Source organism: Numida meleagris, chromosome 1 (genome assembly GCF_002078875.1).
Source record: "Numida meleagris isolate 19003 breed g44 Domestic line chromosome 1, NumMel1.0, whole genome shotgun sequence".
Classification (NCBI taxonomy): Eukaryota; Metazoa; Chordata; class Aves; order Galliformes; family Numididae; genus Numida; species Numida meleagris.
Window position 1 is genome coordinate 107,116,852 of NC_034409.1, and position 23,684 is coordinate 107,140,535.

The 23,684-nt window shown below is 38.8% G+C and overlaps 1 protein-coding gene and 1 long non-coding RNA gene across 9 annotated transcripts in view; one reads left to right on the forward strand and one right to left on the reverse strand.

Moving 5' to 3' along the window:
- Positions 376 to 23,682, forward strand: LOC110403208. The gene is made up of 5 exons (XR_002441558.1): positions 376 to 462; positions 1,489 to 1,572; positions 2,473 to 2,544; positions 14,247 to 14,363; positions 23,560 to 23,682. It is a non-coding gene; the product is annotated as an uncharacterized LOC110403208 (long non-coding RNA).
- PRDM15 (PR/SET domain 15) overlaps positions 2,539 to 23,684 on the reverse strand; it is a 34,241-nt gene continuing 13,095 nt past the window's right edge. For 4 of the 8 annotated variants that reach the window (XM_021406173.1, XM_021406136.1, XM_021406127.1 and 1 more), the window contains 18 exons: positions 22,407 to 22,634; positions 21,636 to 21,771; positions 20,365 to 20,546; positions 19,657 to 19,751; positions 18,622 to 18,709; positions 16,953 to 17,120; positions 15,639 to 15,733; positions 14,003 to 14,134; positions 12,891 to 13,025; positions 10,777 to 10,940; positions 10,314 to 10,393; positions 9,590 to 9,709; positions 8,711 to 8,842; positions 8,123 to 8,206; positions 7,813 to 7,988; positions 6,483 to 6,563; positions 5,881 to 6,093; positions 4,896 to 5,372 (listed from right to left, as the gene is read on the reverse strand). In XM_021406173.1, coding sequence (XP_021261848.1) covers positions 4,896 to 5,372; positions 5,881 to 6,093; positions 6,483 to 6,563; positions 7,813 to 7,988; positions 8,123 to 8,206; positions 8,711 to 8,842; positions 9,590 to 9,709; positions 10,314 to 10,393; positions 10,777 to 10,940; positions 12,891 to 13,025; positions 14,003 to 14,134; positions 15,639 to 15,733; positions 16,953 to 17,120; positions 18,622 to 18,709; positions 19,657 to 19,751; positions 20,365 to 20,546; positions 21,636 to 21,771; positions 22,407 to 22,634 — 2,786 coding nt within the window. Of the gene's footprint in view, positions 5,373 to 5,880; positions 6,094 to 6,482; positions 6,564 to 7,812; positions 7,989 to 8,122; positions 8,207 to 8,710; positions 8,843 to 9,589; positions 9,710 to 10,313; positions 10,394 to 10,776; positions 10,941 to 12,890; positions 13,026 to 14,002; positions 14,135 to 15,638; positions 15,734 to 16,952; positions 17,121 to 18,621; positions 18,710 to 19,656; positions 19,752 to 20,364; positions 20,547 to 21,635; positions 21,772 to 22,406; positions 22,635 to 23,684 lie in introns of all 8 variants that reach the window. The other 4 variants (XM_021406154.1, XM_021406120.1, XM_021406164.1 and 1 more) reach the window with 4 other exon arrangements.

Genomic DNA, 23,684 nt, shown 5'->3' on the forward strand with positions numbered 1-23,684 from the left:
TTCCCAGCCATAGATACACTGTATGGTGAAGTAACTGGCTTTCTGAAGTGGTCCAACATTTTTAATCAAGAAGACACCTTCTTGCCATTTACATTGAGAATATGATACTAGCATCTCACCAGTGAAGAAAATTGCTCTGAGCTGATGACAAACGCTATGGAAATGCCTTTTGTTGCTGTTGTCCTGTTGCCAACTTTGAATTTGCTACATGGCAAAACACCTTATGTGAATACAAATCTTGGCAACTGATCTCATGGATACAAGTCACTTGGCTGAACAGTCTTTGCTCCGAACTACTTAGAGCAGAGCTTTGCTGTGAATTGTGGTGTGGATCAGCAGTATCTTCCTCCAGTATGTTTCCTTCTCCCTTTATACCAGGATTAGGCCAAAGCACTCACAACCGCCTGACAACAACATGAACAGATATGCCAAAAATACAAAGAGTTAAGGATTTTCTAAAAGGTATGCCTCTATCAATAATAAATTTAAGACCAGCAGTAATTACGAAGAGTGACAGTATTACTTTAAATAGCCTAAAGAGCACCAAGGAAATATCATTCCTGAAAAAGAATTCACAAAGAAATACCAATAAAGCTATTTTCCTTATCTATTTTCATGCAATACCTACTGTTTATGCATGACTATCATTTGGGTGTATGGTATTTTTTCCAGTCATAATTTTCCAGATGAGAAATTCAGGCATCTTTTTGTCTGCAGAGCACTAGTAAATCACTCTGACAAATTGATAGGAAAATCAGTTCTAGAAATAAATTCATCAGTTTTCCAGTTCTTAATTTCAAAGTTTTTTTGAATCAGTAAAAAAGGTGCAGAAACTTAGTTGTTTTGGCAGAAACTGACTGGTACTTTTCTGCAAAAATACTTTTCTATTGACACATCTCAAAATAAAAGTTTACAGAGAATGTAATGGCACTTAATACAGTAGATTTTCCTGACAAAATTAATCACAGACTGCTGCTGAGAAATATGCAATCTCCTCTGTTTTTTATTTAGTATAATAACAAGCTATGGAATAAATGTTTCAGGATGCTACCCCGTTTTTCTATATATTTTGGGATACTTTGTGTACAAAGTTCTCTGAGATAACTACTAATCTTACTGTTTTTGAAACGTGTCTATGTGATTTGAGGAAAAAAAGTCTGATACGTTAATTGAGGACCAGAAAAGAATAAAAACGCTAGTAGAGAAGGGTTCTGTACCTTGTTGCTCCTTTACTTCAGAGCCCATGTGCCACAGACAGCATTCAGGTAAATTATAGTCTTACCAATAAACAAAGACAATACACAACACTACACATCACTCCTTTGGCTCAAAATAACTCCAGTTTGTTACTGAACAGTCATTACGCAAAATCTCCAACACATGGCTGAAAAAAGTAACCTTCGTATCCCATAGATGAAAAGGCTAGTAACAAATTGGCAAATGAAATTTAGATTGCACATCCCTTACATATTTTTATTTGTTGCGCAGGTTGAAAGAGCGACAGTATAACTTTGGTATTCATTTGCAAAAGGCGTAGCTGGGAGAGCAGCTGGCATTCACTAGCTCTCCAAGGTAAGTGCCATCTGAAAAGGAATCAATTTCTAAGTTCTCAAAAAAAATATATTTGTTTTGAAGCTTTTCCTGTTGCAGCACACTCAAGATACAGTTTTGTTCTCATAGGGATGTTAATAATAGTAGTAATAATGAGATCACACTGAGAAATGGTAAGATACCACAGCAAAGGTTGCAGGGAAAGTCAAAGTCATTTCTAAAAGGGGTGTTCTGGAAGGTTCAGCTTTTGGAGAGCTTTCTATTGCCCGGCCTACTCAAAGTGAGCTTCATTTTTTTCTCCTTAAGCAGACTATCATTTAAGATTTGGAGGATACTGGAACACTGAAGAGAGAAATCTCTTTTCCATGTGAGCACCAACATGCAAGCATTTACTCTGCAATCAGATTGTTCCCTTTTTAATTAGGATGAATCATTATCAGAAGTGCAAGATGTTGGCTTGCCTGGGTCAGATCTTGTGGGCCAGGAAGAGCAGGAGAGATGATACAGTCAGTATAAGACTACAGAAAACCAGAGGATCACACATAGGGATAAAGGGGTTTTGTGAAGTCAGAGAGAATCCATAATGAGTGATTACCTGCATCACCATTCATTTCAAATAGTCAGGCAATTGCATGTTAAAATGGCTCTGATTGATTCAGTGCATCCTGAATGCTACATCAGTGGTATTAACATAGAATAGATGTACTCACTCTGCAGCTGAGGCAGAAAAATCCCACTTAACAGCATAATCACTTATGTCTAGACAAAAAACCGATCTTCCAGAAACTCTGTATGCAGTACTGTAACCCTCCATGTTTGTATATATTTATGTATTTTTTTAAAGATCAGAGCCGTCTTTTATTTTCCACAATAACTTGATCCGGGACCTCTACATTTGCTTTCCTTTCTACTTTTTTTCAGGCAACCTGCCAAATTATAACGTGCCTTTCCCAATTAGGCACTGAACTCAGCAAAAGAAAAAAAAAGTTTCAAGTATGTAAGCAACACATTTTATTTATAAAACATAGCTTCCTTTTGACCAGTGGGTTTTGCACTTGTGGGGAGGACAGTTGAGGTTACCTGGCCTGAGCCAGTGGTGGAATAATCCATGCAATATTGGGGCATCAAGCTCTTGTTCTTGGGATATTGGGAGGCCAAATAAAAAATACGTGATCACAGAGTGTTGTTTGAAAAGGATCTGGGGAAGACATATAAGGGGCTAGGGAATGGAAAACTCTTTTGTTTCTGCACTGGTAAAAGACGTTTTCTCTTTCTGATATGCATCCTTGTACCATCAAATGTAGATCTCATACAGGCATTTATAGACTTGTTGACATTTTCAGAAAAAGAGCTCTGCTCCTCTGGCCCAGAAACTCCTTTCTTCCATCCTTTCCTAATTGCAACAGAGTATGTTGCAATTACACAGAGCCTAGCATAGTGTTGCCTCTGGACATTGCTATGGCACAAGGAAAGCCATGAAAGGTTAACTTTAATTTCCAGTCATTTATACTTTGGAAGGATTTGTTGCAGAGATTCTAAGGCATCATTTAGGAGTCAGGTAGTCCATGTTAATACAGACTTTCAAAGACAAACTCATTCCTACTCATATTTTTGCTAATACATACAACATTTTCATAAATATGATAGGCACAGACAGGATTTTTACAACCATCAATCTATCTTCACTGTTAAACACAGCAGATGCTTTACACCCAGCAAAAATCTTACGATTCTGAGGCTGGCTCAATTTGCAGCCCCAAAGGAACTTGTTCGTCAGCTGTAGCTGATGGGACAGTTTTGCCTTTCACGATTCCAGACAGCACCTGTTTCTTTTTGTTGTTGTTGTTATTGTTGTTCATTTTTAGTTAATTTCTTTTTGATAGCAGCTGTTTTTATCTGTGGGAGAGATACTCTCTTTTTGACATGAAAAATGTCCAGACTGCACATCAGTATATGGAGAATGGAATGAAAGCGTTGTATCAGCATTGATGTATTTCATGGAATCATAACCATAGAATGGCTTGGGTTGGAAGGGCCCTTAAAGCCCATCCAGTTCCAACCCCCTGCTGTGGGCAGCTTTGTCACCCACTGACTGCCCAACCCCCTGGTTTATAGCTCCAATATTCACACAATCCTTGCCCCTTCTACACTAGGGCATGCTGCCTCCACGTGGCCAATTGTGCTTCAGACTTTCTTTTGTCTTGCATTTCACACAACTGTGTGTGGCTATGAATGTTGGAAATAGAGCGGGCTAGAATCCATGCATTATTTCTGTGAGAAAGGGCAATAGAAAGATGAAAAAATTAATGACTTATATTGATAACAGTGTCCTTCACACAAATATTCACCAGAAATGCACAGTAAAGTACAAAGGCATATATATATATATGTATATATATATAAAAAGAATACTTTCTCAAATGTTTATTACACGATGAAAGACTAATTGAAAAAAAATTCACATCCTGAACTTGATCAAAGAGGACCGATTACTCTTCAGATCTATTAGCTAAAAGCAAGTTTGAAAGAGCAGTTTTTAAAAATTACATAAAACTGTATCACATTCTTGTTTCGGTTCATAACTGGTTTGATTCAGACTTGACTAGAAGACCATAAGAGTTGCTTTAGTATTAGACCAGCTATGTGATTCAAGTAGCACTAACAGTGTTATGGGTACAGGGTTCTTCCCATCACTAAAATGGAAGTACTTGTGAAATTGGTATATTTTCTTCCACACCACACTCAGCCCCGCCCCCAAGTCCCAGCTTCCACCTATTATACCAATGTTGTTAGAAAGAAGACCAAAAGGAAAAAGAAAACAATTATTGTTTTGCCCATTTGTGTGTACATTTCAGTCTCTACCAGCTGACCACAAGTGTATTCCAGCTCACTGTCAACAAGGTCTTCATATAAAGTTTCCAGCCTGGAAGGAAGTGTCATGTTATGGCTAAAAGGTTTTCTGAATTTCCAGTGCCATATTATTTAGGATTTCCCTGGCTTTGGTTAAGATGTATTATGACGCTTCCTGTCAAATCTCAGTCTTACTGCCCAAAATTCACAGTGCAAAATACACAGTACAATTTAGCAGGGGTACTAAATTCATGGTGGTTTTGTTTTTTGATTTTTTTTTTTTTAAGACATTGCAATGTTTAGAGACGATGTGAGAATCTCAAGATTCTCACAGGTGTTGCAGGGTGCAATGCCAATTTTAGCTTACATTTCACTGTATAAACACTTTCCCACCTCTGTTTGGTATCCAGCAAATAATCCTATTAGAAATTTTCCAAACATCTGCGTGTTTTTGTCTCTTAAGTACTGTCCACTTCAAATTTTCAAAGTATAAATTAGTAGCTATACATCTGTTGCTGTTGCTCTGCTTGAACCTGTTGCTGTCCTGACTGCTGTTGCGTTGGCTGTGCCTGGGGCTGCAAGACATCAGTTTGAGGCACCGACCTCCACGTCAGAGGATGCTGTTCTGTTATCTGGTTTCCTAGAGGAGCAATGGAGTTCACCAAGGTGGTTAGGTTTATAAAATGGGCCACGGAGTGAGGATTGGCTGCCTCTGGCTGGGGCTGGATCTGAATGTCATTCTGGCGGTTGTGCAGCATGGCGGAACCGCTGACGGTGTCAAACGTCACAGTGAGAATTGAGTTGTCCAGCTGCAACTGGCGCTCCGGTGCAGTCAGGTGGCCCACAGCCACTGGCTGCAGGTTTGTGAATTGCGATCCAGCTGCCGTTGTAATGGGGGTCACGGTGATATTTGTCAGTCCAACAGAACTGGACGGCGCTGTGACGTTTGGGTCGCCAAGGGTCACCACCACCTAGGGAAAAACAGAAAGGTAAACTCAACCTTATATTGCACAGCTGACTATCAAGTATCTAACACTGAGAAAGACCAGCTGAGTGCTGATGAGCTCACATGTTGCTACTGCCAGTAAAAGAATTCATACAAATAGATGGGAGAATAGAAAGCTTGAACATAACTTCCAAGTATAGAAGAAACAAGACAATGACAGGGGGGCATATATAACATTCCGAACCATCAGTCAAATTAACTGTCACACTTGTAGTCACAGCTTCATCCAGTTAGTGGTATTTGGCAAAAAAGGAGATGGTTACACCAAAGGAAATAGAAACAGACATGAAGAGTGGAGTTGAGTGGACCAATGCCTTTTTTTCCCTCTTTAAGTCTCTATTTATTTTCATCTTACTGAAATTTATCAAACTAGCCCTAAATGTTTTGATGATTCTTTTGTGTTTGGTATAAGGAAACGGGAAGTATTATTCCCCTAAGCAATTCCAGCTGCCCACCCTTCTACTGGAGCTTACCTGCTGAATGCTCTGTACAGCTGAATTAGTCTCATCTCCAACATTTCCTGTAAATTCAGCTTCCTTCTCTGTGTATTCACTGAAGGCAGGGTCCTCAGGCACTTGAGTTTCCTCCTCCTCACCTGACTTCTGCTTTCGTTTCTGGCCACGCTTAGGAGCTTTCATATGCTGTTTTCCCTCTGGTAATTCTCCCTGTTCCAAGGCTAATTCCGGCTGAAGCAACAAATTTCCAAATGAAACACTAAGCGAAATAACTTGATGAAGTTCCAAGTAAGACGCTATCACCTGTAGCTGGTTTACTGTTGATATTCAAGTGAAGAATCAAACTTCAGCCAAAACTTGATTTCGGGGAATGTGAACTCACCCTATAATTATCTCCATTTTATGAGCATGTGTTATATAACAAAACAGACTGATCTTGAATCTGCTTGTATTGCTTAGAAGTCAGCATGCCACACCTTAACCTGGGACTGATTCTCTAAAAAAACATTTTCCTTGCCTATCAGATGCCCATGCTTGGCTACGGTACATACCAAAAAAGCAACATCCCCAGTAGGCCTGAAAATCTTGGTGCCACCAGAATTCGGCAATGGTGAATTTACCTGAACAATCCCAATTGAAGAGGCATCAATGGTTGTAGTCTCTGGCAGCTGCTCTAAATCATCAATCTTCACTGAAAGAATCTGTGGACAAAGAGGTATCAGCCTGGTGAACTGCCAAACAATACAGTATTACCTTACCTAGTCACAAAGCAAAAATGTTGCAATCCAAAATTTCATACAAACCATTTAATATAATGGTTTAATTTAATATAACCACAGCTTGTTTTGTTTTAAATAGCCTTTATCTTATGGCACATGATCTTTTCCTTTTCACTGAAAACCAGCGAAGTTTAAAGACAACACTAGAAAGACGTGTTTACTCTCATATTCCAGACAAACCACAACTCACTGAGAAGTGAAGAATTCTGTTGAAAAGAAATGTAATATTTTGTACAATGTAATTGGCTAAAAATTACTTTATAACATTTATTACTATTAATAATAAACATATTAACTGTGTCCTACTTTGTTATCTCCAGCAGAATCTATACAGCTCAGCTTATCAAAAAACAGAAACAAACTGCCCTCTAGATTGGAGATATCTAGCTGCATTTTTAGTCCAAAAATCAATAAACACAAGCTTTTTGCTGGCATCCTTCCCTATCACTGTGATGAAAAGTAGACATAACTTAAGGCAAAGCAATACTGATGACAATTTGGTTGTAAAATAAAGTCTCAAATTGAAGGGACAAGCCTTAGACAACCTAAAGAAGAAATGCTGCAAAAAAAAAAAAGCACATACATTATTTATTCAGGAATTTAGAACACAGATAAAGCTCCAACGGAGTCAGACAAAACATCCCTCTAATCCAAATTCTCCACAGTCAGCATTCATCTTTAACACTGAGAATTATTTTGTATCACAGCAGATGCTGCCATCATATCTATTCACCATTTCTTTCAGATCACTTCTGAATACAGAGAACACAATGAGGAAAAAAAAATCAATTATGCTCACTAACAGATGAATACAAAATATGAAAAAATCGTACATTTAAGCTAAGGCAAAAAAAAGGATTTAAACAATCAGAAGAAATTCATTTTTAGGGAGTGACAATCAGATGTGTTTACTACTGAAATGTAACATAAGGGCTTACTCAGTTAAGTGCAAGCTTAAGAGATATTGTCTAAGCTGAGGTTAATTTACCCTTAGCCAAAATTTGCCTCAAAAGAACAGGGGAAAAAAAAAAGAAAAAAAAGAAAAAACAGGAGGTGGGGTGGAACACCTTTTAATACCTTTTACATCACCAAAGGCCATAAAGTTTCCTAAAGAAAGAAAAAAAGTCAAAATACCAAAACACCTCATGATCTACCTGCCAAACTAACTCACCTCTGGATGTTTACGCCTCATATGTCGACTCATGGATGCTCTGGTTGAAACCTTTGTCCCACATAACTGACAGCTCTGGGCTTCTACCTTATCATGAGTGAGCTGTATGTGTTTCTGGAGCATGTAATCAGTGACATACTTCTTATCACAGACTGAACATGTCCACTGTTTTCCTACTGGTAGCAGATGAAAGGAAAAGCTGTTAGCAACAGCCCCCAAAGGTGAGTAACATATTGCCAGTATCTCAAGAAGAGGAACTAGGAAAAAAATTAAGCTATAGTACTTGGCTATTGTTTTTTGGAGGATTTACCTGTATGAATCAGCTTATGAGTCTCCATTGTATTTCTCTCACTAAAAGTCTTCCCACAGAGCTCACACATGAAATCTTTGATTCCTGTATGAAGAGTACATTTAGCATAAGAGCAGTAATAGTTTAAGGCATCTGCGATAATTCTAAATCTTGTATTACCAAAAACCCCACCACACCGCCAAACAAGTACAGGAAGCCCAGCTCCTACTTTTTTCTAAACCATGCCACTCTATCAGTCAGAAAATAACATTTTGTTTTGGGAAATAAGAAACTAAAGACTAATTTAAAAAAGAAGCAACACTCTAGTCCTACCCTAGACCAAATCAACCTCCTTTAAGAAAGGAAAACACGCTACCAACCAGCCAATGGATCTTAATTGTATAATATAACAATGGTTCTGGCTGACGAGAGATCAAAATCTCACTTTTCAAAAAGCACAGTATGTGTATTTCTTTTAATATCATTTCTCATACTCTCTCACTCTTCTAGACAGGAGTTATCTCAGGAAGCATTTAGTGGTTTTTTTTTTTTTTTTTTTTTTTTTTTTTTTTTTTTTTTTAAGATTTTGCACATCTTTAGAGACCTCACCTGTGTGTCTTTTGTAATGCTTCAGCATGTTGACTTTCTGTGCAAATTTTCGGTGACATTCCTTGCACTCATATTCTTTAATCCCTTTATGAAGTTTCATGTGGTGACGAAGTGCATGTTTTGTCTTCATTCCTATGAAACAAAAAGATAGAGCTAAAAGCACGGTATAATGATTTTCTCCCACCTTCAGAGAAGAACTCAAACAGAACACATTGTTAGCCAGTAACTCTAAGATCATATCTGCTGTGTATCCACAAGTGAATAACTGTTTTAGGTAGCAGTGCACGTTATCACTATTATTTTAGTTCCAGGCAAAAGCTCTGGAAAACATCTGAAGAATCACTGAGGAAGAAGCAAAACGGCAAGGAAAACAAAAGTAAAAACATCATCAGAAATGTCACATTTAGTGCCTTCCACTAAAATGCCAGTTCGGTTATTGTTCAAATTATAACAAATAATTCAAAAAGTAGAAGCAACTTTGACTCTTAAGGCTCTTAGAGAGAGAAATCACTCTAAGTTTATGTCTGAAAACAATCTAAAATGAAAAAATAAAAAAAACAATCCAAACCCCAAGATTTTAATTCATTTTTGTGCTGCAAACACAGTGGAATTCAGTCAGAGAAGCACTCCTCAGTCTCACAGAACAGAGGCAAATTTTATTAAAATTAGATGCGCCTTACAGGTCATGGAAGTAGATCATAAAATTACAAGTGTTTTATACATCCATAAGACTCCTGATTAATAGTTTCTAACACTCAAATGTAAAGAACTTACATTCTGAGGACCTTTCCAATATTCTAAGAGTAGAAGTAATTTGAATTCAGATATTCATCTGCTATTCAGTACCACGATTAATGGAAAACAAGGCATTAGACATACCTTTGCCACATTCTGCACACAAGTATTCTCGGATATTATCATGGACCCGCATGTGTTCTTTTAACATGTCTTTCCTAGCAAATGATTTGCCACATTGCTCACAAGCATGACTTTTTACACCTTGAAAATAAATGTAAAAGACAACATAAACAAAAAAAAATGTTAATGAAAAATGTGCATCCCCTAAAAACTGCCTAGATTGGCGAATTAGAGGGCAACAGTCCACCTGGGTTATCAGCCACATCTTTCATGCATACTGTAGTCCCAACTGCATTAGGAGACGTTAGAGAAAGAAAAACTGCTTTTTTTGCGTGTGATCTGAAAAAGACAAAGCCTGAAGTAGGAAAATACTGTATAGCGTGAAATAATAATGAGCTGTTAAAAATGATTTTGCAATAGCAGTTTTCAGCCCATGTAATGGTGAGAAGGTGATATGGTAAGAATTTGAGGAAGAACGGAATACAGAATTAGGATTTTTAGCAGATGAATCCTGCACTGGATTAACTAAGGATCTGGTGCACTGTGTGCTTTGACCAAATATCTTCATTAACACTTTCTGCTTTAGAAAACTGGCCTACCTTAAAAGCACAAATAGATAATTTATCTTATTGTAACTTACAATAAAAACCCATAAACTTATTTCTTCCTGAAAAAAAAGGCAGGCACTGGCAACAGAAATTTTTTTTAAAGTATTGATTATGATAGAGAAACACAACATTTTTACCTGTATGTATAAGCTTATGTCTTTCCAGATTCCCTATACTGTTAAAAATCCTTCCACAGATTTCACATGGATGGATGTATCTGAAACCAAAAAGACCAAAACTGTCATGCTTTTCTTAAGACAGAGATGATTTTCAAACATTTCTGTCAGTGACTTTATTTGGTAGTACTAATTACTAGAAAAGCTCCTTGAAATGCAAATGCAAGCTTGGAGCAGTTTGGTATTGCTATGCCCTCAAACCATAGTTGTGTTGTTGTTGTCGTTGTTTTAATTCTTACTAAAAAGCATAGATTTATACTTTACAAAGCCCGAACTGGGAGGCTGTTGACTAATAACACTAAGTGAATTACTAATGTTATATAACACATTTTAGTATAGCCCAGTTCTCCTAAAGCATCAGAAGACAGAGCCACTGTGACTGTAAAAAGACAGCTCCTCTTATCAATCCAACAATTCATCTTACTTCTGCACATTAGGATCAGGCAGGTTCTCCCGGTGAATGACCATGTGTGCATGGTAAGTAGCCTTCAAGGCAAAACGTCGATTACAAATGCTACAGCCATAGCCTTTCTCTTTGTGCACGTCCATTATATGCTTCAAGTACTCCTTCCCTCGGCCGAAAGTTAACTGTGAAATGAACCAATAGTGAATGAAAGGGGAAAAAGCTCCTTGCGGACAGCAGTGATTTAGTAACACATTACTGGGATCTAGAGTCAGAAGCAGTAGTCAGAAATATTCTGCTTATCACTAGATAAAAAATCTTTGAAAGCTGGATTCAGGACTGAACCTGCTTGGCCATTACAAGCACCATAGGACATCAATTAACTCAGAAAACCAGCTTAAGATGGTATCTCTGGCACCTTGCTGACAGAGGGCAGAAGTGCATAAGGAGAACAGTTTACTTATTTTTGGACAGAGAAGTGCTTCTTACACAGCACTAGTAGAAGACCTCCAATTATTTGTGCACCGAGGAACAGACTTGAAGAGAGCCACGTGCAACCTTCACTAGCTGTTTAAGCAAGGATGCCACGGACAGAGATAAATGCCTTTGGGCTCTAGGAGCACAGTATTCCATTGTGCAGAGACAGCTCCGGCACTAGCTCCGGAGAGTTTGTATTTCCTGGCATGTGCAGGGCAGCGATTCCAGCTCAGCTCCTGGAAGCACTACAGCTACAACAGACAAGAGCTCCACCCGGGCTAAGTAATGCTGCATATTCTCATACGCTCCTATGTACCAGGGCAAAGTGCCATGACAACATGTTCTTTTGTTCTGATTTTGGGCCTATTCAGGGTATAGCTGACAGCACTGCACAGCTTGGTGAAGATGTCCTTTGGGAAAAGGAAACTAAGTGAGAGACTCCCGAAATCTTGAAAGGCATATTTCACTAATGCTCATTTGTATGTGGTTCTCCTTTAGGAGTGCGTGAGTTTTCCACCAAAAAGAGCCTCCCAATCTCACAATAGCTAACGCTCATCTTCCATTGCCTTACAGTTCTTTACTTCACAAACACCTGCAAAAGCACTAAAAAAACCTAGCTTCCAGAAACATCCTTCTGATTTGAAATAGCAAAATTTCCCTCATTTAGAAGCATACATTTTATACAGTTTACGTACCCATTAAGTGCCAGACATTAAAATTACCGAATTGAAAGCAAGTATATGATTAACTGCTGAGACACCACATCTTATGTTTACTGACATAAGCTTAAAATCAGTTTGCAGATAAGAACAGAAAACTGAAGTGCTAATATCTCCAAGTCTTTTACATGAAAAGAAGATAAGCTAAGCGCTTTCACCACATTACGTGTAGCTGTGATATAAATCCTGATTTCCAGAGGACAAGCCAGTGATTTAACTCCCAAGATTCTCCTGCTCTACTGTCAGCTTGGCCAGTTTTGCTGTTCTCACAGATTGTTTTTGCAACCCACTCACCCCAGCACAGCGTGCTCCCCATTAAGATACAGAACCTAAAGATCCCATTCTTCCTCATTACTTTTTTACAAAATGGCATAAGCCATGCAATTAAAGGTTGAAAGAGTCTTCCTCTGCTCGCTGACAAGTGAGTAAAGTATATTCCAGTAGTACCATCCTGTTAGTAATAGAGTAGGCCAAGAATAAGCATTCATGCTGAACATTAACAGGAGTGTTAATCCCCCAAAGTGGATGTCCACTAGAGCACATTTGATCTTTCCGAAATGAATCAAACTGTGGATGGTATAATTCAGAGATGCTATTTTAATTATTATTATTATTTTTAATTTGCACATAATTAAAAGGTAGTCTAAGAATTGAATGTTCCTTTATTGTTTCTTCCTCCAGTTTTGCTTGCTTGCTGCCTTGCATACAGGGAAATGGATGCATGTATCTTTTTAAGTGTTTAGCATTCACCTTGCAGAATACCACCCAGCGTCTTATGGAATGATATCACTTTGTAGATTAGAGCACTGCAGAGGAGAGCAGACCTGTGAGCTGGCCTTCTCTTTCCTAATCTTCAACGCTACTTAAAGTTATAAATAATTGATAGACATCGCCACTCCTTCCCCCCCATCAAATTAATTTGAAAGTATTTAAAGCTACCTGGCACCTTTTGCAGCTATACTTGTGAGGCTCAGAATCTGCACTTTCATCAGAATTGTCATCATTTTCCTCTGATGAGATTCCAATTTTACCAATGAACTCTTCCCTCTGGTGATCATCCATTAGTGCTATATCCTGTGCAAAGTAGGAAAGAATATTATGTTTTAATAGATTAAAGATCTATTTCAAAATGTAATACCTTGACAGCATTTTTGCCACACTGACTGCCTCACATTATCAACTACTGTAGTACTATTTATCAACATTATCTAAATTATCTTCCCACTTCATTCAATTAAGATAAACAAATTTGCTCTGTCCATGATTAACAAGAAACAACCATTTATCTGAACAGATAATACTCAAATTTTGTGTATAAAATGAATTTTAATGTAAACAGACTCAACTGGTTCAGTATTACATCCATATAAGTATCTTTACAAATGTCACTGAGTGATACAATTCCTTTAGATTTGGGGTTAACCAAGTTATGCCAAAATAATCAGCATCTGTTTAGATACTGTTGATGGTCATGGGGTTTTTTTGTTGCTGTTGTTGTTTGTTTGTTTTAAATGATTTAGACCATTTTGACAAAACTAGGTTAGGAACTGAGCTCACAGCCAGTTCTGCTGGTATATGCAAGAGAATCACAATCACTGGTGTGGAAAAGAGCAGGAACGGTTATTTTCCTTGTTGGTTGGTGAAGTATTTTTCAGTGCAGAGAAGGGATGACAGTAAGCCCTCATCTCAGCCCAACTACAGCTGCTAACAGAGGTACTGTTCCAGCTATCTTGTTAGGTAGTCATTCTTTCTGCTTTAAACCAGTCAACCTCAGTGATTCACCCAAAGTCCCAAAGGTGTATTTTCTTTATGTTCAGAAGAGTGTTCTGCAGTGGTACCTGAAATAACTCCAGCTGCAGAAACACAGAGCCATAGGTAAATCAGAACATTACACTTGCTAGACTACAGTAGAAACATCACCATGCAGGATACACAATCACTTGTGCTGCCAGTACAAACACATGGTTGTAACGGTCTCAACATTTTTATTGATATGTTTATTAATATTTGCTAAATAACGTGACTTTTCTACTAAACAATTAATACAATACCTTAAAATGGACATGAATGTGATCTCTCAACACATCCACTCTAAAAAATTTACGTCCACAGATTTCACAGGTGTATTTCTTGTCTCCATGTGTTAAAAGGTGTTTGTTCATATTGCTCCTGCATGAAAACACCTGAAAGAGAAGGAAGGATGGGTTTTTGTATCACATCCAGCAGGGCTAGTTTTTCAGAAGTTATCCAACAGATAGCTCAGAATGCATTTCCTGTCCTTTTTCATTCGTTCAGGCCAGAAAAACATAGGAACTCCTGTTATCCAGCCAGCAGACGACCTCAGAAACCACTGAGACAGCAGAACACAGATACGGCTCAGAAGAACTGGCTGAAACTGCCTGCTTATCAGAGGTGGGCTTACAAAAAGATGCAGTAGAATTACATAGGGTGAATTTATTTAGACAGTGTCTTTTGAACCAAGAATATTGCTACAAAAAGATATCAAAAATCCGTCTTCATTGATATTTAACATACTGAAAGCATCAAAATCAAAAGCTTACACCCCAACTTAAGAGTTGCTTGAGTTCCACCATGAATGAAACATTTATAAAATCACTAGTGAACTCACAGTCTTTGCACTGGTGACAGCAGCAACTTCAGATCATGAATATTAAGCTCCAAAATACAACAGTGGCATGATCACACAATGAATTCCCTTTGAATTCTAATAGAAAATGATTTCCAACACACGCAGTCAATTCTAGCCATTTTCATTCTGGCAGAAAAACTTCACTCTAAATACTGTAAGCCACGAGATTTCACTGGCAGACACAGCGGTCATGTTACACGTCCTGAAAAAAGTCTAGTCTGAACTTCAGTTTTGTTCTTATTTTTGTCATAACAGCTCCCACTATCCTTGGCCATAGTGGACTTGGACATATAATAGAGCTTAGGCAGCTGAAAGAGGAACATCTTGGCTGGGCATCAGGACTTGCTGCTAACTGACCATGCATCTGTACGAGTTGCAAGGCAGTTTGATTTGGCATATACTTCACTAAACGTCATTTACCTCAACCTTTTGGCAGACAGCATGTCTATTCAAGTAGATGCTTATTGTGGTTTAATGCATGGGTGGTAACATGTTATATCATAGAATCATAGAATCATAGAATTAGCTAGGTTGGAAAAGACCTACCAGATCACTTAGTCCAACCATCTACCTACCACCAGTAACCCCACTAAACCATGTCTCTCAACACAACATCTAAACGTTTCTTGAACACCTCCAGGGACAGTGACTCCACCACCTCCCTGGGCAGCCCGTTCCAGCGTCTGACCACTCTTTCAGAAAAGTAGTATTTCCTAACATCCAGCCTAAATCTCCCCTGGCGCAACTTGAAGCCATTCCCCCTCGTCCTGTCACTAGTTACAAGAGAGAAGAGGCCGACACCCAGCTCACTACAACCTCCCTTCAGGTAGTTATAGAGAGTGATAAGGTGAGCCTCCTCTTCTCCAGACTGATAGAATCGATTAGGGTTCATGGCATATATCAATTAGGGATCATGGCATATATCATATGCCATGATAATTCATTTAGAGGCTCAGCGCTGAGGCACCATACCCTCAGCATGTTCCTGGAGCTACAGCACACAGCTTCACGTGGCACATGCCGGCAAAGCAGCCTACCTTCCCACACACGGGGCATCCCGAAGGCTCCTTCTTGTAGCGAACCATGTTTTCTGTGCTGTGTTCAAAGTCTTCTCTTTTCACACGCCTCACCCCTTTACAGAACAGTCCCCATCAAAAAAACAAAACAAAAAAAATAAACCATGGCTTTCCACTCCAATCTGCATGCCCTCTCAGGTGAATACTGTAAAGAAGAGTGAAACACTGGGAAGAGCCTCAATGCAGTATTTAATTGCTAGAAAAAGGATAATTTCTCAGTTAAAATGGCATCTTAAGAATACAGAAGAATTCTGCCCAAGGGAAGTATTGTGGCCTGTTGGATATTATACCAACTGTAATGTGTCTGAAAACAGAAATTTCTTGTCAATAACAGAAAACAGACAGATCTAGTAGGCCTTGGTATTTTGATCACGTATCTGGCCTAGAAATCCCCCCGTCAGTCTCTAAGGAGAGAGGGAATAATCCCACATCACTTCTAATGTTCAAGGAGGATTTCAGACCTCTTTTGTTGCTACTTTCCATGGAGAAAAGGGCTGCTGCTGTTCTGAGACAGCTGAACATGAAACCTCTTGCCATTGCTACTCAAATCCTTGTCCTGTAGTTCAGGACACAGAGGGCTGAATCATGGGACACCAGTGATGGCTGGCTATGCCCAAAGTGCCAAATTCAATAATTTGACTGCTTTATTATTATTATTATTTTATTTAATATATCACCTTTATTCTTATCTTCTACACCACCAGTGGTATTTTAATATATAATTTGGTAACCTGTCATCATCCAAGTTTTTCCATATGCTTTGAGGAGTACCTATAACATCCTTAGATGTTTGAAATTTTCAACAGCCAAATCTCGTATCATCTTCATATATTCCCCAGATTACATCAGACAGCATTCCATTTACATTATATTGGTCAGGCAGCAGCCTATAGAGTAGATATATATTTATACGGTAGTCACTTTCAGTTAACTCTCTCCTCAAATTTTCTAGTTACCACACATTTACAATGGAAAAGAATAAAAAACAAAGAAATTTTAAAAAAAGAGACTGATAAAATTAGCTAGTCTTAGCTACTGCATGAGCCAAGCAGCTTTCATGTGACTGTCAGCAGCACTGGATCCAATCATGTGAAGGAGAAAAAAAAAGGGTGCAGTTCCTAGGAAGTTTCTCAGATCTAAATAACTCCCCTCCAGGATTCATTACTATTATTCTTCATAAACTTCACATATTGCTGAAACTTGTTACTTTAAAGCAAGAAACTGACTAAAAATGACACCTACCATAGTGATTAGGTTCGTAGGTAGTATGCTTACCTTCCAAGTGTCGCCTTTGATGGTCTAGCATGACATCCTTCCTGTAGAACATCTTATTGCAGATTTCACATGCAAACTTCTTATCCCCGTGCTTCTTCTTGTGTTTGGAAAGATTACTGTTTGTAGAAAAGAATCTGAAACACATCTCACACTGGAATGTCTTGTCATCTGTAAGCAAGAGAAACCATGCAGCTTTTTAAAAAGGAAAGTAGGTTTTCTATGTTTGTGACAGATGTAGTTCTTTTGTTAGACCTGAGTTTTAACTTATAATCAATCGTTATATGGATTGAGGAAGGAAATGAAGAAGTATGTATTTTTATTTTTTTTTTAACTCTAAAACTTGTCTTCCCATTAAAAGTATAATAAACATCAAACAATATACCAAGTACATCTTTGCTACCTATGAAGTTAACAATCACTGGAATGCACTGGAGAGTATTTCTTCAAAAGCAGTAACAAAATATTTCAGTTGAACACTGACTCTACCACCATAACTTCCTTACCTGGTCTGTTTCTATCGTTGCCTAGCATACATTAAAATTACGTTTAAAGTAGATTCTGTTACAGTTGATTCAAATTTTCAATGATGGTAAAATAGTTGTGTATATGGCAACACATCATAACACTGACAGCTGTATCTAAACATTAGAATACTGCCAGCACTGGCTTCTAATGCCAGCCAGTACAGTATACTCCAGAAGAAAGTACGAAATCACAAAAGTGGAACATTACATGATAACAGGCCTATGGGAAATTCATTTTGTATTCAGTAGTTGAGACTTCTGTCAGAAAATGAAAGCATGGTCCTGTAGGTGGAATTTGCCAGCAATACAGCAATCACAAAGAATCTAACTGCTTGATTTGTCAAATAGGGGAGCAAAAACTGCTGCTCATTATGGTAGCAGTCAACTCAGAAAGAAAATGAGCTGGTCTCTTTGAATATTGAGGTCATTCAGCTTTGCTTCCCATTCTTCATAAGGCTGAGTTTTTATTCAAGCTGTACCCTCTGAAAGGAAATCAGAAAATCTATTTGGAATGGTGCTGGAAGGGGCAATTACCCAGATGATTCTGAATGGGGAGTTATCATGTGTCTATAAAAGTAATCAGGCTGTCATTTTCTAAGCATAAGTTCGCTCAGAACATCTAATAGGAGTAATCACAAGGGATGGCTGTGGAAGGAAAGGACAGGCTCTAGTGATAGCAAGAAAGAAGCACGGAGAGATTACTTCAAGTATAAAAAAAGCAGAAAAAAGCAGAAGAAAACTAATCCCTGAAAACTGCAAACTATCAGTAGTACTGGCCTCTTTTCCATTTCCTCTACCTCAGAGAAATTAGGTGGAACTTAGTTTCAGGAAAGAAAGTTAAACAGAAATAGTGACAGGGCATCTGTGAACATACAAGTGAAATACCAGTGAGGATATTGTATGGTTGAGCAGGAAAAACAAAAAAGGCAACACGTAAGTGGACACATTACTCTACAGATTATTGATTCACTTTGATTACCACAAGAAGAGGTTTTATGAGGGAAGGAAGAAAGAAGAGTGGCAGGTTGCTTGCGATGATGAAAAAATCCAAATGCCTACTTTCCCTTTGTTAATTACCATACTGAGATGGATTTGTAGGCATACCCATAAAGATGAGAGGAAGCTGAACAGTTAGCCAAGCTCACCTGTCCTGCAGTTATGGAATTCCAAGGCACTCTCTATTCGAAAAGCCTTTTCACACGTTGTGCACTTGTATCTGTACTCACTGTCAACCTGAGGATTGCAAAAAGTATTTAAGAGGGGAAAGAGCTAAGTCATGATTGACAGAGAAATCTCAATTACTTTTTCTGCTTTTTATGTTGACCAATTTTTCTGCCTTCAACATGATGTTTAAATATACACTGATGCAATATTCTAATACTATATTATCATGCTACGATCCTACATTTGATCTCTACTGAAAATAAAAACAAAAAACAACAGCAATAGACCAACAGATCACACACCTGTGTGCAGGTAACAGTCTTCTTGATTACCCCTAGACTGACACAGAATTTTTGAAAAGCAAGACGTAACCTGACTCATGCTCTAGCTCCCAAACAGATACCAGGAATACGAGAGCGCAGGGTCTTGATGTCAGGCAACAATAAAAATATTCACTGATAAGGCCCCACCACTGGGATGTTTAATATTTATATGGTGGCAGCAGCACTGTAAGGCCCTCATTGGCAGACATAGCACTCTGCTATAAGCACTGTAAGTTTACACATGGGCTCATAGCCCTCACTAATGCATCCTTTACCCAGAGCATTCATACACTATCTCTGCCATAGGCAGAGATAAATAAATGAGGACAGGCAAACAAAACTAGAGCAATCCTGTTTAGTACAATAAACTGAAGTCTGATCTCACCTCTAGGTCATGTAGGTGCAGCTAATTCCAGCTTGTATTGCTGTAACTGGTGCCTGAAAACAACCTTCTACAGGATATTCAGACACAAAAAAGGACTTTATGCTCAAAAGTGAGTCCACACTCTCCGAACTAATCAGCTGTTCTAACTGAACATGTTGCCTCTCCTTATCAGTCTCACCTCACTTATAAGAAATTCACAAAGATATCCACTTGAGTGTAATTGACCCAAACTCCCCAGTGAGCCCCTGGAAGCTCACTGCACATTTTCACCAAACCTCAGAAAAAGCCCGCTGGTCATTTCCACTCACTTCATTCCTGCTGTGCTTGTATGAAACATGCTGCTTCAAGCTCTCTTTACGGCTGAACAGCTTCGCGCATTCCTCACATTTAAATAGTTTGTCACCTGAAGGGATCAATCGAGATTAAAAAAAAAAAAAAGTCGTCAGAAACTGATAATAATCAACTCTAGACAAGATGGGAAATCAAAGCACAAGCAAAACAAACAGGCTAGTGATTAGAAGCTTTAGTAATTCAGGAGATCCAGACAGTAGATTTTGACCTTTTCCATTCTAGTGAAGTTTACCTAGTGACAGTTTTGTTTGGTTCCCCCCACCCTTTTCTGAATTGCTGTTTTTCGCAAAATCTTTAGAAACAGGTCACAAGGACTCCTGGAACTGCAGGTCACAGAAAGAAAAGCACTTTGGTGATATTTACACAGCAATGCTGATCATGAGACCGTTAAGATGGGAGACTGCATATCCGTAAAGTGAAGAACAGTTTTGGAAAAGTCATCACATCCTTCCCCCTGCTTAAAATATGTACCTAGATTCAAATTTTAAGTAATTTCAGCTCCCATGGTCTGCATAACATAAAGAGTTTCCATAAAGGGAGGTGTTTTTTTTTTTTTTTTAAAAGACCTCTATTAAAACAATGCATACCAATATCTGAGAATAGCTTAAGATGTGGAATCAGTGAGAGAAAGAAACAACACACAAGTGAGGCAAAAGCAAACCCACCATGAGAACGGATGTGCCTGCTGAGGTTGCTGCTGTTCTGGAAGATCTTACTGCAGATACTGCACTGATAGACTCTTTTGTGCTCCCCGAGTTGTTTTATCAGCTTCCGCCGTATACCATGTCTACTGGAGAGAATTAAACTTCTTTTGAGGGACATGGTGTTTTGGTGATGAGCAAACCTACTGGATCAGAGAAAGAAAGGCAGGGACTGAAAGGTATCCCACAGGTCGCAAGAAAAGTCCCATCAGGTGGCAAAAGCTAGAAGATGTTATGCTCAGCTTCTAGCAGGAGAGGGAGCTCTGGAGCTTCATCATTGCAAAGATGACCTTTTGGCCACCTGCTTGAAGCAGCAGATGTTGGAAAGCGGCTTGCTTCAAATTAACTTCACCCAAGACAAAAAGGAAAGAAAGCAGCAGCCACCAACCCCACAGATTGTCTTTTCAGGCCTCTCAGAGGAGCATAAAGGATCTGTTCTGCTGCTCTGAAAAACACCATTAGCATGCTTTCAGCTTAGAAACCTTGGCAGTTTTCATGCAAAAAAAGCACGTATGGTAAGAAGGCAGCAGGGCACCAAGAAACAACCCTGTTCTATTTCCCAGCACCACCACCAGTTGGAATGCATTTTTGATGGCTCTGTATCTGCTAAGGACTTCAGTATATAGCATTACTAGCTAATTTTGGAATATCTAACAAGCACTTTATTATGCAAAAAATATATATATGTCAAGAAGCCAATTTTGCCAAGTCAAAAAGACAAAAAGGAATTTAAAAAGTCCTGGATATTTAAAAGTCTCCATGAGGTTCTGCTATACTTAAGTTTTCACTTTCTGCTGCTCTGAGGTAACACACTCAAATCAATATGAAGTGATTCGTGAGTTGAAATACAAACCAGACTCAGTAATAACTGTTAGCTTCCTTTTAAAGCAAAAATCTATTTGCCTGTTTTATCATCATTCAACAGGAGTATATTCAACTGCACAATATTTCATCGTGCAACTGCAAGAGGCTTTGGGATCACATCGAATTAAACCCGTAACATGACAGAAAATGAAATTATCATAGTTTATGTTCCAGCCTTCTAGCACCAATATCTCACCAACCACGCATCACCCTACAGTACATGAGCCATCTTTGTGGCTCTTCTAGGAGCAGGAGCACACATTTTTACAGTAATGATAAAGAGCACCTATGGGCCCAGTACTGTAGAACTGTTGCATGCTACTTAATCTTGATTAAGCCTGAGAGGAAATTCTGCATTCCAGAACACTTACTTTGTGACTGAACTGATGCTATTAGTGGTGCTAGGCATCTTTCCTAAAACCAATTCCATAATCCTTTCTTCTGCAGCTGATGGCAGAGCCACTTCTTCTGGTGGGACTTCAGTTGCAGTGTCAGCTGCACGTTCCGCTGCAAACACATAATAAAAATACAGTGTTAATGTGACAGCTAGAAAGAAAACCTTAAATGCAGGACTTTTCTTTTGTAATGACATGTGCATGACAAATAACAGATTGCTAATGAGTAAGCTTGACTTGCAAGATACAAAAAGGGGCTACTAAACTGCAGGTCAAAGTGTAATGTCTTACCTTTCCACAGCCTACTACTAAGGGGCCAGCTGACTATATGCATGGTGAAATTTTCTACTAGACTTTCCCTTAAAGGACAGCGAAGTCCAGAAAAAAGCCCCTTGCAGGAACACACTTTATGGCAGAGAAAGGAAGGTATCTCTTCCTGAGGGAGGATGCTTCTTCCCCTGTTCCTTCCTGCAGGAAGCTAGGCAAGTCTCTCAGAATCACTATCCTGAGTTTCTCTGGGCCTTTCTATTCCTGAAACTTTTGCAGGAGAATGCAAGTAATCTACGTACAGTTGTTGCAACCTTCATTGCAGACATGGAACTGACATAAACATAGGTTTGTACATATCTCCTTTAAAGATCATCCTATAAACCTCACCCTGCCTCTGTGCTACTTTGTAGGCCTTTCTGAGAAATAAAGACATGTGAAGGGAGTATGTACTTAGCATTTTCTACAGTTTTGCTTTACCTGCAGGATCTTTCTCTTCAACGACAAGGGGTGTTTCTGTCTCTGCTTTTGCTGTTTTGATCTTTCTTCCCCGCCTGGCCTTTCTCCTCGAGTCTGTACTGGCACTAGCTGCGTCACAAACCACTGGTGGATCCGCAGGGGGAGCCTCTGTTACTTTCTCTGCAACAGCCTCACTTTGGCTGGTTTGGGGGGCACATTTAGCTTGTTCCAGATGACTCATCAAGTGCTCTGAATGGATGGAAAGAACAAGAGTATAAGGAGGAAAGAAACAGCCATGAAATATGCTAACGGATAGATCCAGCTGGAGCCTATTGAACAGGCTGACCTCATTTAACAGCAACTCACTTCAAATTATTTCAAAAGCAGTCACAATACTATCCTAACTAAAAGCAAACAGTCTGATAAACATTCAAACAATTACAAACACGGACTGCAATTTTTAAGAGGTCTGTTACATGTAACTGGAAGGAAGTTGTGCCCCTGATAATTTCAAGCTTGAAGACGGTAGATTTAGGTTGGACAGAAGGAAAGTTTTTTACAGTGAGGGTGGTGAGACACTGGAACAGGTTCCCCAGAGATGTGGTGGATGCCTCGTCCCTGGAGACTTTCAAGGTGAGGCTGGATCAAGTCCCTGAGCAACCTGACCTAGCTGTGCATGTCCCTGTTCATTGCAGGGGAGTTGGACTAGGTGGCCTTCAAAGGTCCCTTCCAACTCTAAGGATTCCATGATTCTATGATAATGGGCACATTCTTCCAAATACCCAAGTTATTTAGCAACCCAAGTATGCTTTTCAAAAATGACTCAAATGGTGAAAGCACTCAAAACATTTTAAGTGTTTTTTTTAGAAAACTGAATAAAACAGCTGCAAATGAAATGCAGAAAAAAACATATTTAATTACTGTTACTATATCTGTGTCACAAACACCAAACAGACAGTATCACTAAGTGTAAGCTGGGATCACTCCACTCACTGATCTTATACATTGCTTATGCAGTTCCCTGTCCTCGATATTGCTAATATTCATATCATTTCCTTGATAATGATTTTCTGTCTTCTAGATTCAATATCTCAGTTGTTTGCCCAGAGATTGCCTGCTGCCGTATTAATAACATCATTTTACCTTCCCGTCACCCCTACTCTCTTTGTCAAAGGAACACAAACACAAAACCTTCGTCTTACTACATCACGGACAAGGATATATCTTCATGATCTCCTGCTCTGGAAGAATGGAACCCTCCTATCACTTCTCAGTACTCTCATCAATTTTTAACACTCC